This window comes from Zerene cesonia, chromosome 24 (genome assembly GCF_012273895.1).
Source record: "Zerene cesonia ecotype Mississippi chromosome 24, Zerene_cesonia_1.1, whole genome shotgun sequence".
Lineage (NCBI taxonomy): Eukaryota > Metazoa > Arthropoda > Insecta > Lepidoptera > Pieridae > Zerene > Zerene cesonia.
In genome coordinates, this window is record NC_052125.1 from 768,865 (window position 1) to 781,250 (window position 12,386).

General features: G+C 32.9%; 1 protein-coding gene across 1 annotated transcript; it reads right to left on the bottom strand.

The window, feature by feature from the left end:
* Positions 1-237: 237 nt before the first annotated feature.
* LOC119836477 (segmentation protein even-skipped) lies at positions 238-11,929 on the bottom strand. Its single transcript, XM_038361811.1, has 4 exons — positions 11,638-11,929; positions 3,006-3,069; positions 2,723-2,855; positions 238-558 (listed from the first exon to the last, which is right to left on the bottom strand). The coding sequence occupies exons 1-4, from the start codon at positions 11,927-11,929 to the stop codon at positions 238-240; spliced, it is 810 nt and encodes a 269-aa protein (XP_038217739.1).
* Between the last annotated feature and the right edge of the window lie 457 nt (positions 11,930-12,386).

Genomic DNA, 12,386 nt, shown 5'->3' on the forward strand with positions numbered 1-12,386 from the left:
TTATTATATGAGCGATCGGCTTAGTCGTTTTTATACAAATCAAAATTCAAGGATAAAACCTTGTCCACATTTTTCATTATTATTTAAAACGCCAAGTTCATCGACAGATCTTATAAAAAAACAACAGAGTGACGTTTCAAATTACAGAACACCTTGGCCACGTCCGCACGCCAAAATTAAGAAGTTAATTTGTCTCTGGCCACTTGAACTTATAGCCGTAAAAAGAAAAAATAAAGTTTACTTGTCAACATTCAAATTGAAATTGGAATACGCGGGCCTAATTGTCGACTCCGGGTTCACGGGCGACGGAGGTGTCGGCGGAATGTAAGGGTACCGCGGGTACGGATAGGGGTAAGGGTAGCCAGTGGGTAGCAGCTGAGGGTTGTGGAAGGGAGGTAGCATGGCGGGGGAGGGGTAGCCGTAGGGTAAGCCGACGGAGGAAGCGGCGGCTTGAAGGATGGACGCTGCGAAGGCTGGATCGCTGTATACCGCCGCGTACGGCCAAGCCACAGCTATGCGCTGACGTTTATCTTTCATCCTTCGGTTTTGGAACCATACCTGTAAAGAAATTAACTATTAGTTACAATATTAACTCATCATATCAAAAATCCGTATATAGCATACAGTCTAATGCCCCCATAAATACCAAACCAAATACGTAAAACCAATAAAACTGAATACCGGTTCGTAATTATTTCCGAACGTTAATAAATATGTAATACATTATTACTCCGTCTTAATTACATCATACTAAATTAAAAACTTCACGTATATTCGCTAATTAGTTTAGCACATGAGATTCGAAACCGTTATTTGCAAAAAAAAAATTGGCTATTGGATAAGTCATTTTAGAAACACGCAATAATTTTTACATGTATTTAATTATTAATTAATTAAATAATTCACTGTATAATTTGGCTATTTTCATGTTATATTATTTATATACCTATTTCATCTTAAAAAATCCAACGCCAATACAAATTCAGTTAAAACGCAAAGTTATTACTTTGTTGCAAAATTCAGAACGTATTTTGTGAAACCATCTTAAAATTGCATCATTAAGTCTTAAAGCGTAATAAAGTGTACAAACAAAACCCTTTAAGATGTTAAGGTTTGAAAGCTAAACGCGTCAATTAGCAGCCATTTTGCAGTTTGCGCGCGCAAAATGGCGCGCTTTTTGCATCATAGACAAGATTATTGCTTTCTACGGGAGGCGAAGGTAATAAAATATTCAGCCAAGCATGGATTTCTCTGAATAAATTTTGTTTTACATCAACATTTTCTGTTGCGTTGTTGGAACAAGGAATTTGCTGGATAAGCAATTAAAAAACAAAATTATTGATATAGAGCTGTATACTTCTCATTTATATAGCAAGAGTTTTATTAAACGTTACATATTGAGAATGAAAAACAGTATCAAAAAGCTTTCAAACACCGTGTTGATAGTTTGATAATCGTACATTTTGTGGTCATTAAAAACAAAAATTTGTTTATGCCCGACCATAGTTTATAGACCGCCATAAAGGGCCATCACAATAAACAAATACTTTACACATCAAATAGTAGCCGCTGTTTATAAGTTTTTAATTTTTTAATTGGCGCAATCGCCATAAAGCCGGCTATAATATTTGAAATGTGTTCATAATGATTTGACTTTATACGAGTTTCTTTCGAATTAATGTTTATTAACATTGTATGGCTACTGAATAATTCGGTCGGTTTTTTTAACAAATTAGCGGGAGTGTAAAATTCGAGTGGAGTTATAAAAACACGTGTATTTTATTTCGGATTTCTTTTGGACGTGATAATTATGATTATGACTGCGTCATTTGTGAGAACACTTAAAATAAAATTTAAATGAGCGTACAGCATTGGTAATGTGTATTTGAATTTCGAACTGTGCTATCGTTTATATATTTGACATTACCGTTATTTTGCCGATAGATTCAAAATTCTACCGTTATTTCACTAAAACTATAAAATGATTTGATAAACCATCTAAAATGTTCATGTACCTGCGCAATGAATAGGTACTATTTGACTCGAATAATGGGCACATGATGAAAACGTTTTAAAGTATGATACGTCAATTAGAGCTACAATAATTTTCCATCAAGAACACTTTATGAACGGCCGCTAATTCGCAGAAATCACGTTACAAATGTGTGAATTTGAAACGAAACTCAATTTACATCGCGATGTTTAAACGGCTACTTATTGTTTTGAAAAGAGTATTTCTTTGTGTTGCTTATACACTCTCGCTTTTAATGGTACGTACTGTACTTTTTTTAATATCACTGTAACAGCTTAAAAATATTGCGCTAACAAAGAGTTCCGCCTACGTAATACTCTTCCAATTTTTATTAATTATCTGCGACATGTCAATCGTTATGTCACTATCTTCTGTTACGAAAAGTCACTAGAACGCTATAATTGAAGTGAGGTCGGTTTTATTCAGGTCACAATGTGGGCGATGTTTCAAAAGTCATTAAGTTCGAATATGTGGATAATTATCACACTAAAACATACACAACTTCTTAAACTACATATCGGTTATATTGCAAGCTTCATGACTCAATGTATGAAGAAAGTACACACTGCAAAACTCCTTCGATATTCTCATTTCAAAACTGGCCGTCGATAAATTTATAACATTCTTTATTCAAACGTTGACCAAAGACAATTTTTTTTTTTGTAAGGTACAGATTTATTATCAAGTTACCTTAATAGTAGATTCTGGCAGTTGCAATTGTGCGGCCAATTCGCATCTCCTAGGTCTTGACACATAGTTTTCTTTCATGAACTCCTTCTCCAGTCTGGCTAGCTGCTCTCTTGTAAAAGCTGTACGGTATCTCCTGTTGATAAATACATCAGTTAATTATCTTCTTATTCGTATTGTAATAACATTAAACACTTAAAATCTTATGAAGTGAGTGATATCAAAATATATCCAAAACTGAACAATAAATAGAAGATACATTATCATTGAAATCAGTATTAATTACCTGATGTTTGGATCTGGTGCTGATGAAGAGTTTGTGATTTGTTCAGATTGTGGGCTTAGCGATTCTGCAACAAAAAGAAAAGGAATTAAATATCAATCAAAAGACATGTTATTATTTAATTATATAATGTATAACAAATTGGTCAATCAATGAAAACTGAATCTCAAAAACCCAAATATAACCAAAGTTTCAATAGTGTCAAAACGTACATTTCCAATTTCAAATTCCGATAAATAATCTAATTAGTCGGCATAGACAAATGCCTCTACAAAAGCACACACTTGAAATGCTCAAAACCCAGTTAAATCACATCTAAAAATACTCTAACAGCAATTAATAATAATAATGCGTAAAGAACACGCTCGTCTTGCAAAGGGTTATAAGTAGTACTTAAGTCGGCGCTTTTAATACAGTTTGTATATTATCTAAACGACTGTTGTCTAGACATTAGGCTACTTGCGTTAAATGGAACTTGCGCTTTATTATCTGTATTAACGGCTGATTTAATTTTATTTACGCGGATGTGTATTCGTATCATGGTGTATTATCTGTGGCTGAAAGATATAATTGGTTGTAGAGTTGGTTGTCATTTGATCTAAATAAGATATTTAAGTTTAACTGTTTGAACTATATGTGCTAATTAATAAAGTAACAGTGACATACACATTTTGATAATCTTTATGGCGTATATAACGCCAGGTGGATAAAAAGGTTCACGCATCGCTCTACACTAATGAATAACCGAATTCACAATTGACTTATCATAAAACGTGGCTTTCAACAGTAGCCGGTAGGTGCTAATTGTACGCCAGCCTTTGAAAAGGAATACATTAACACAAAACAAACACAAATAAGCTATTGTCTAATTAAATATTTTCCCATGCGTTCACAAAGAACACCGATTCGGCGGCCAAAAGCGATCGACTTTACAAATCTGATTAGTCGCTGAAGTGGTTCTAAATTTAAAAAGGGCGCGCTATTGACACGCCGCTAAAATGTAATGCTTTCAACTCTATTGTCTATGCTCGTGATTGCCGCGTGATTAAGACGTTTGTTTTTTTTCCAGTCAGTGATGCTTATTTATATTCGATATTCAAATTTCTAAAATGCAGAATATAATTTGTCACTTTTTTACCTATGTCATCTTTTGCAGCTTGCCTAAGTATAACAATTATATATCATATTCAAAATAACATTGAAATGTATTTGCAAATAAATGGATGTGATTATGAAATATTTATTGCACGTTCAAGTGTTTGCAACTGAATGTTATTTTTTTTAATGTAAAGCGCCGACACTTAAGTTGTTCCCATGCTGGGTGGCGACAGCACTCAAAAATCAATTTGCAACAGTCTAGCCGAGCTTCCTTTCATTACATACTTTTTCTTTCGACTTCCTTGGTTCCAGCTGTGTTGTGGCGTGTGTCTATTAAGATTGTAGCTTCCGTATTGCCCACGTTCGATTTTTAAATGTGACATTCGAAATTAGTTTTTAAATAGTTCGTGGCGACGGAGTTTTTAATAGGCTACACTAATGCACCACTTATATCAAGTTGTTTTAAACTCGAGGGACGTGTATCATTGACTAATTTGGTCTGTAGTTTTTTTCATTCAAATTAAAACGTTCACATATCTTACGCAGACGGTGAACGTGAATACTTCCGATGGTTTTTTAACTGTTGCTATAATTAATACGGAATTGGTGTATTTTTACCTAATGGTGCGTCACTAATGCACTCAACTTTAATCAAGCGACTTCAACATACCCGAGACATTGTTTCAAAACTCGATAATTGTGAATACAAACTGAGTCCAGTCATAAATTTAAATGACACACAATTTCGTAATGTATGCATGAAACGGTAATTCTCTTGGTCTCTGTGTGTGTGTATGTGTGTGTGTGTACGTGTGTGTAACAATCCATGAACAGCCGACGAAGAGTTTATATAATTTACAGCTTTTTCGAAATCATGCGAAACAAAACAAATTTATTAACAGCAATATTATCACATGTGACGTATCCCGCTAATGGAACAATAATTTAAAAAGAATTGTGTTCTAAAAATATTTTATTGAGGCAACACTGTATAAAGGCATTGGAACACTTATGAAGTGCTAATAAATACATATAATAGACGTCAATATTTATATAAAGTACTACGGTCTATAGTATTTCAGTATATCTATCATTATTTTATGAATGTGACACAGCTATCTACTAAGTATTAGTGAATAAATTCTTTACCTCGCATACCTAATATCGTATACAAAAAATTGTTATGGAAATATTAATTTCCCAAACATTTCAATAAGTACATAATATGTCGTTTTATTAAATATAATTCAGAACACGTGTCCTGTGTTATCCACAAGGAAAATCATTAACATCCGTAGCTATAGCGTCCTAATCTTAATTAGGTAACTACAAACCAAACCGTTCACGAAACAGAACAATCAGTTTATCGCAATACCCATAACAAAACCGAATCAATCATTCGTAAACACATTATCTTAAACGTTCCATTAATAACCAATTCGCAACTTAATAGCCCTTGTAATAGTAAACCGATATCGATGCATCAATTACAATCGGTTTCGACCCTCGGCACGCGCCAATAATTGTGTTGCCATTGTTCATGTGTTTATTGTCTATGATACCGGTAATAGCTTTTGAATTTGGAACTGTGTAAATTTGATTTTCGAATTCGTTTCTTTCACCTTCTATTCGTTGCGAGTCTGGATTTTCGAATCACAATTTAAATTGTGAATGCATTAAACGTTGATTAAACTTGGATAGGATTTTATAAAGAGAGATTTAGGTTTTATAGCAATTTATATTAATATGTCATCGATTAAAAAATGAGTTTCTATCTCTATAAACAATAAAATAATCCACGCAAAATAACTTAACAATTGCATTATTTATTCTAAGAAAGTTAATTTAAAAAATTCAACTCAACCCTCGATGGAATTAAAACAATTTAGACGGACGATAGCTCGAACAATTATCCAATACACAGCCAATTATACGGTGTCATCCCCCGGCACGCTCCCCTAAACCAATTTTCATAATAAAATCCGTATCTAGTAGTCAGCAACAATGTAATGAAGATAAATATCTCCGTGGGGAGTTGAGCCATAAAAACAGAATCAGTTTAAGCCCAATTGACAAGACGTACCTACCTATTACAACTGACGTGTAATTAAAAATGGCGAGCTGTCAAATTGCGGCGGGAAGTTTGACCATAGACAATAGTTAATAGTCGATTTGATTTTGGAACAGCTGCGTGTTGATTTAACATTTTATTGGGCGATTTACGAATTAATTGTCGGACGTGTGCAATTTACAGGAACGGGGATTAGTGGTATTATTTCATTATGCTTCAATAAGGCCATAGTATGCTCTGGATAATTGACACAGAATTAGCAATGATTAATGGAATATCCCAATCTATCGGTTTTGTTTAAAGGCGCTTAAAACAAAGCTATTGATGTAAAATTTAACCTGAAATTAGTTTCAAAGAAAATTTGAAAATTTCGGTACTTTTAAAAAGGTTACCGCCATAATCCCATAAACATTAACGATCCTAACGGTGAGCCCGCAATAAAACAATTTTCGGTACAGATAATGCAAATATTTTACAAAAAGGCGGCAAATGTCAAACGTCACCTCATAATTATCATAATACTGACACCGCTTTTAGGATACACCTTATTGCAAAGTATTAAGGTTTAATATAGCAGAGATATTGCCATAGCTTTACCTGAAGTTCTGTCGGCATCTTTTCAAAATAACTGTTTATAACATAATCATTATGGATTGCAATTAGTGTGCTGTTAAGCAATTTAGATAACGTCTTAACTTTGTCAAAGTGTTTTGAGTGAAAATGTCATAAAATTAAAGCAATAACCGCTATTTCAACATTCTAAGATAATTCCTAATTGAGATCAGTTATTCATCTTTAAAGACCTGGACACACTTCAATAGTTTTTTTTTTAGGTATTTTAGGAACCTATATTCAGATTTATTTCTTGTCTGTTGCACTTGATCCTGGCTGCCATCTTACAGAACAAGCGGTAATTTAAATCTTACTTAATAAGTACTATGATGAGTATATTAAGTATTATGAGCTATCTATAGACATTATTGTGTTTATAACCAATGTAACATTATTATAATGAGATGATAATTGAGAAATCAACAAACAACACAAATCATTAAAATTAAACTGTTTTATTTTATGGTTTGTGTGTAGATTCTTGTGATTTGTTTGTTGTAGGGCAATGTTATCGCTAAGCGATAAAGCCCTTCAATTTAATAAAAAAAAATAATAATTAAAATGTATTCAAAAGACATTTACGCAACGGTTTAATCTAGAAAAATCATTATTTACAAACAAATGTCGCATTTCAGATGTCAAAAAGTATTAATTATGTTGATACTTTATATTTAAATCCATGTTTTAAATACGGTAATTATAAAAACCCGTATTGTAGATACAAAATCGTTACCAATAAATTAATATAAAAAACATAGGTACCTTTACTCTTAGGTGACGACGGCGGTGTATTTTGTATGTCACTATACATTTGCGGCTTCGATATTATATCAACGGATAATTCCCTCAATTTATGATCCATCGCGTAATTCCTAAACGACTCCATTGAAAAAAGTAAAAGCTGAAAGCGCGCGATAACTGTCAATGTCAAACGTAATTAGCACATTCGAACGTGCGCGTTCAAACCGAAGACAAAGCGGGCGAGGTGCGCGCGGAAAAAGTGAACTGTCAAAGTGAACGTTTTATCGATATTTGAATGTGGAACGCCTCGTACTAAAAATCCATAATGCGCCAACCAATAAGGTTGAACGTTTTTCTCCCCACCAATCAGGGCGGGGCGGTGCTCCGTCTCTTTCGTCCACAAGCTTCTAAAGCTTATTTAACTTGTAACTGCTTTGTTAGGGCAGCGATACAATGATGCTTTCTTTTGTTTTACTATTTATAGTTATTACATGATTATAATGGATGGATGATTATAATGATACTAATATAAAAGACAGTGATTACTTCTGCGAATAACGGGTACGTCCTGAATAGCAAATTCTGTGGTTAAACCATAGAATTTCGTATTTTATATCATTTATTGAGATTGTTATAATTCTGTTCAACAATAAACCAGGATATAATATTTTGAAAAATTTCAATTTTTATAGAAAAAAAATATTTTAGAAGCCATATAATTAACTGCGGTGTACCTCCAAACAAGATCGTTCGACCCAAATAGAATTGATCAAATAAAAAAAATTTAGGTAACCAACATGGGTTTTCGCAATATAAAAGTATAGAATACGTATTAAAATAATACCCAGTGTGCCCCAAACCTAACAATTTAATCACACCCGCGTTCAGCATCATGGAACCTTATTACTCGGTAACTTTATTAATACGATAACACCTTTACTGATAAAACCCTGAATGTGCCGTAATTACTGTTACAGATTGACTGAAACTACATTTTATGATACAAAAAGTCGAGTCTAAAGACCAAAATGTAAGTGTAGCTGCGCCCCTATCCCGTAAGAATATCGGGATAAAAAGTTCATTGCAATCGGTTCAGTAGTTTTTGAGTGAAAGAGTAACAAACACACACATCCTAACAAACTTTCGAATTTATAATATTAAAGTAGGATTCGTAAACAGATTTTTGGCTTGTAAGTTATATTAAATAGATCTACCTAACTAGCTATTGTTTTTTCATCTAAATCCTGCTGATCTACCTACCTATCTTATTTATATCTATATCATGTAAATAAATAAATAAGTAAATGTTTAATACAATTTGTCTCGAAACTTTTCTAGCGCTTAAAAAATTGCGAAAACATTCATAAAAATGTCATTCGATGGATTGGATTTAACATGGTTTATCCATTGTTTGTTTATAGAAAGTTTATAAATTCTAAATAAAAAATAAGAATTGGCATTCGACAAAAATAAGCTATGTATGTACATGTTATGAAATGAAACTATTGTCATATATACATTAGGAATAGATATAACAATGAAATGCCTGTATTCGGGCTTTCTAAAGGAAAATGAATTTATTGGACAAGGTATAACGCTGATAATGGAATTCATCGTAGTATTAAAGAGTTGAGAGTGCTTAATTGAAAACTTATTATTTCTGTTGTAGATAGTTCAGAGAGGCTATTACAGCATTCATGAATATATGAAAGATTAAATTTCATGAAATGTTGTTGTATGAATATATTTTGAAAGGGCAAATACAAAATTTCTTGCCGGCTTTTCGCTGTAGAAACAGCTTTCCGAATCGATGGTAAATGGTAAAACTGCGTTATAACCATTCAAAAATTATTCTAAACAGTCTTTTAGAATAGTTAAACGTTGGAGGTTTGAGATTTTAAGATTGAATCAAACAAATTTAATAATTGCCTAAAGTAAATTTCTTCTTAATCCCTTATTAGCAGGTAAAATTAGGCAAAATATTATTCATATCGTTAATATCGTATGCTTATATGCGTAGATGTTTACTTAAACAACCAACATGTCTCTTTAGTCTATTATAAATACAGAAAAACACTAGAATACTAGGTACAAAGACGTCAAAATCAAGCGTAAAGCAATAAACAGTGAATTCTCAGTACCAATCCGAAACATGGAAGCAATAAAACCAAAATATTTACCAAAAACTAAACGGTTATAAAAGAGAAATTTCTACCACAATGAACCCAGTCCATAATTGAGCAAACAATTGTATGCGACATTAAAAGAAAACCATTGTCTATGCCTGCATTGTTTTGGCGGCAGAATTGACAAATGTCACGCTGCGACAAAATGGCGGGTCTCCAAACTTTGTATTATGCTGAGACAATAGTTTTGTGAAGGATAGCTACTGTTCGCGGTAGGTTTTTGGGATAATTTGTCAAAATTATAGCATGAATTATAGAAAGCTGGTTTTTACGTGCTAAATATTTTCTAATGACGAATCACTTTATTCGAGTAGGTAGAAACTACCGGTTATGCGATATTATGACTTGCTTACTACGCAAATTAGTGATATTTAACAAAGATATGACTCCAAAATCTAACACACACGTCATAAATATACTAACAAATACAATTACTGCTTTTTTCTGATATTTTTGAAAATCACAGACTACTAAAGTATAACATAATCTGTGCTATACATTTATGTTATAGCAGACAAATCAAGGCTTTCCATTCTTAAAAAGTGTATCATATAAAAAAGCAACATCTGTTTTCCGATTAAAAGATGACCATTCACACTTGTGAACTTTAAATACCGGAATATGCGTATTGACTTGTAATTTGAATAAAATCGCATGTTAATAACTTATAATTCACTATAACAAGGGTGTCACCCCAATAATAGAATTATGAAACAAATATTTTGCAAACATATACCCATTAATAGCCAGCAAACTCGGGGTCGCACCCTTTTTAATCTGTGTATTCTGTTATCAACCTGTTAATCTGTATTGAATTGATGCGTGAATGGGAATCTTTTTGTTAAATTTTTTTTTGTGTTCTTTTTTTAAGTTGACAATTTTGTTACTTTTCGTGTTATGTTTTTTAATTTGGTAGTTATGGTATACTTTTATACTATGTGGTAGAAAATACCAATGAAGACGTAGTAAATTTAGATATAATCGTTTAAACTGTATTATTATTTTAAAAATTTGGTAATCACCCATTTATTTAATAATATATTTATTATCGAGATAGACTAATGAATTACTGGCGATCCGCCCCGGCTTCGCCCGAGGTACATATATAGCCTATAGCCTTCCTCAATAAATGAGCTATCTAACATTGAAAGAATTTTTCAAATGGTCCATTAGTCCCTAGATTAGTGCGTTCAAACAAACAAACTCTTCAGCTTTATAATGTTAAGTATAGATAATAACATATGTACCTACTTTAAAAAAACAAGCTACTTTGCTAAATAAAACGGCTTTTATATCATACATACATACAAAATACTTCACACTAATTAGGAAAACTTATAAAAAAATTGTATTTTTCTTTGTATGTCCGCGGCCGTCGCTACAAAGGAGCCGACGGTACAGCTAGACTGTAAATAATTGTAGTCTTCATGATTTTATTGCTCATTATTATATTTTAGGGCACTAAAATCTACTTCCAGACCGTTAGAACCATTTTATTATTAGTTCTGTAAATTACACACTAAACTCCATGAAAATGGAATGGGGTTGCTTGGAAGAAATTGCTATTGAGCAATTAAGCCGCCCTTTGCACATTTCCTTTTTTGTTGTTTTATTGTTTGTTGAGTTTGCAATAAAGAATATTTCATTTCATTCATTTAATTTTTTTCATTTCATTTCATTCGTTCATCCATTTCATTTCAAAATGGAAAAATTTATAATCAACGTACAAATACGCAGCTAATTTATACACATGTTCTTATTACTGTATTATATTAGTTAAAAGTTGTATATTTTTAATCAAGTTATTATTTTAATATCATCCTGTTTTTATTTTCTTTTTCAAAACATGTCAAGACATAGACTTTCGCGCTCCTTTTTAAAAACTATTCCAATTTCAAACGTTTAACCCAGTACAAAAGTGTCTTACCATGGGGTCTATCCTCCGCTCCGTCGCTATCAACCTCACTCCGCACGCTCCCCGGGCTAGCTCGCTTCAAATCCTCGCCTGGATACTCGGTCCGTTTCTCGTACATAAAGAACGGAAAATTCGGCACACGATTTTGAAAATAGTACCCCACTTTCTTCACATCGTCGTCTTCGTTGTAATCCTGTATCGTATTTTCAATATCGATTTCTGGGGACCGACGATCGATGCCCACAATCGATTCTATGGAGAAATTCTTTGGGGGAATTTTCGTTTGTTTCGATTCCGATTCCATTATCGATTCACAATTCGAACACGCACTGTCCACTCACGATTTTGAATTCCGAACGTCTGATGCTGACTGAACGCTCCTGGGCTTTGCGAGATGAGGTGACCACGCCTTGTGTATGTGGGGGAGGCTTTATTTGACAACTCAATTTGAATTTAGCCTCTATCTCGTGCAAATAAGGTTTAAATTTGCTTGAATGTGTATTCCTTTATTCTTATATAGGTAGACAATTTTGTACTCTACCGACATTGTTCTAGAGATGGTTATTACACAACGTATTTGTTTAAAAGAATATTGAACTTTATTGCAATGCAATAAGATCTTACACCTAAATGTATGAAGAGGCTGCATTGAAATACAAATGCTTAGAAAATTTTAACTTTATCTCTATAATAATAAAGTTGAATTTTGTATTGCTCTAAACATCCATAATCTGTTGCGGTATACAAAAATGTGTTTTTTT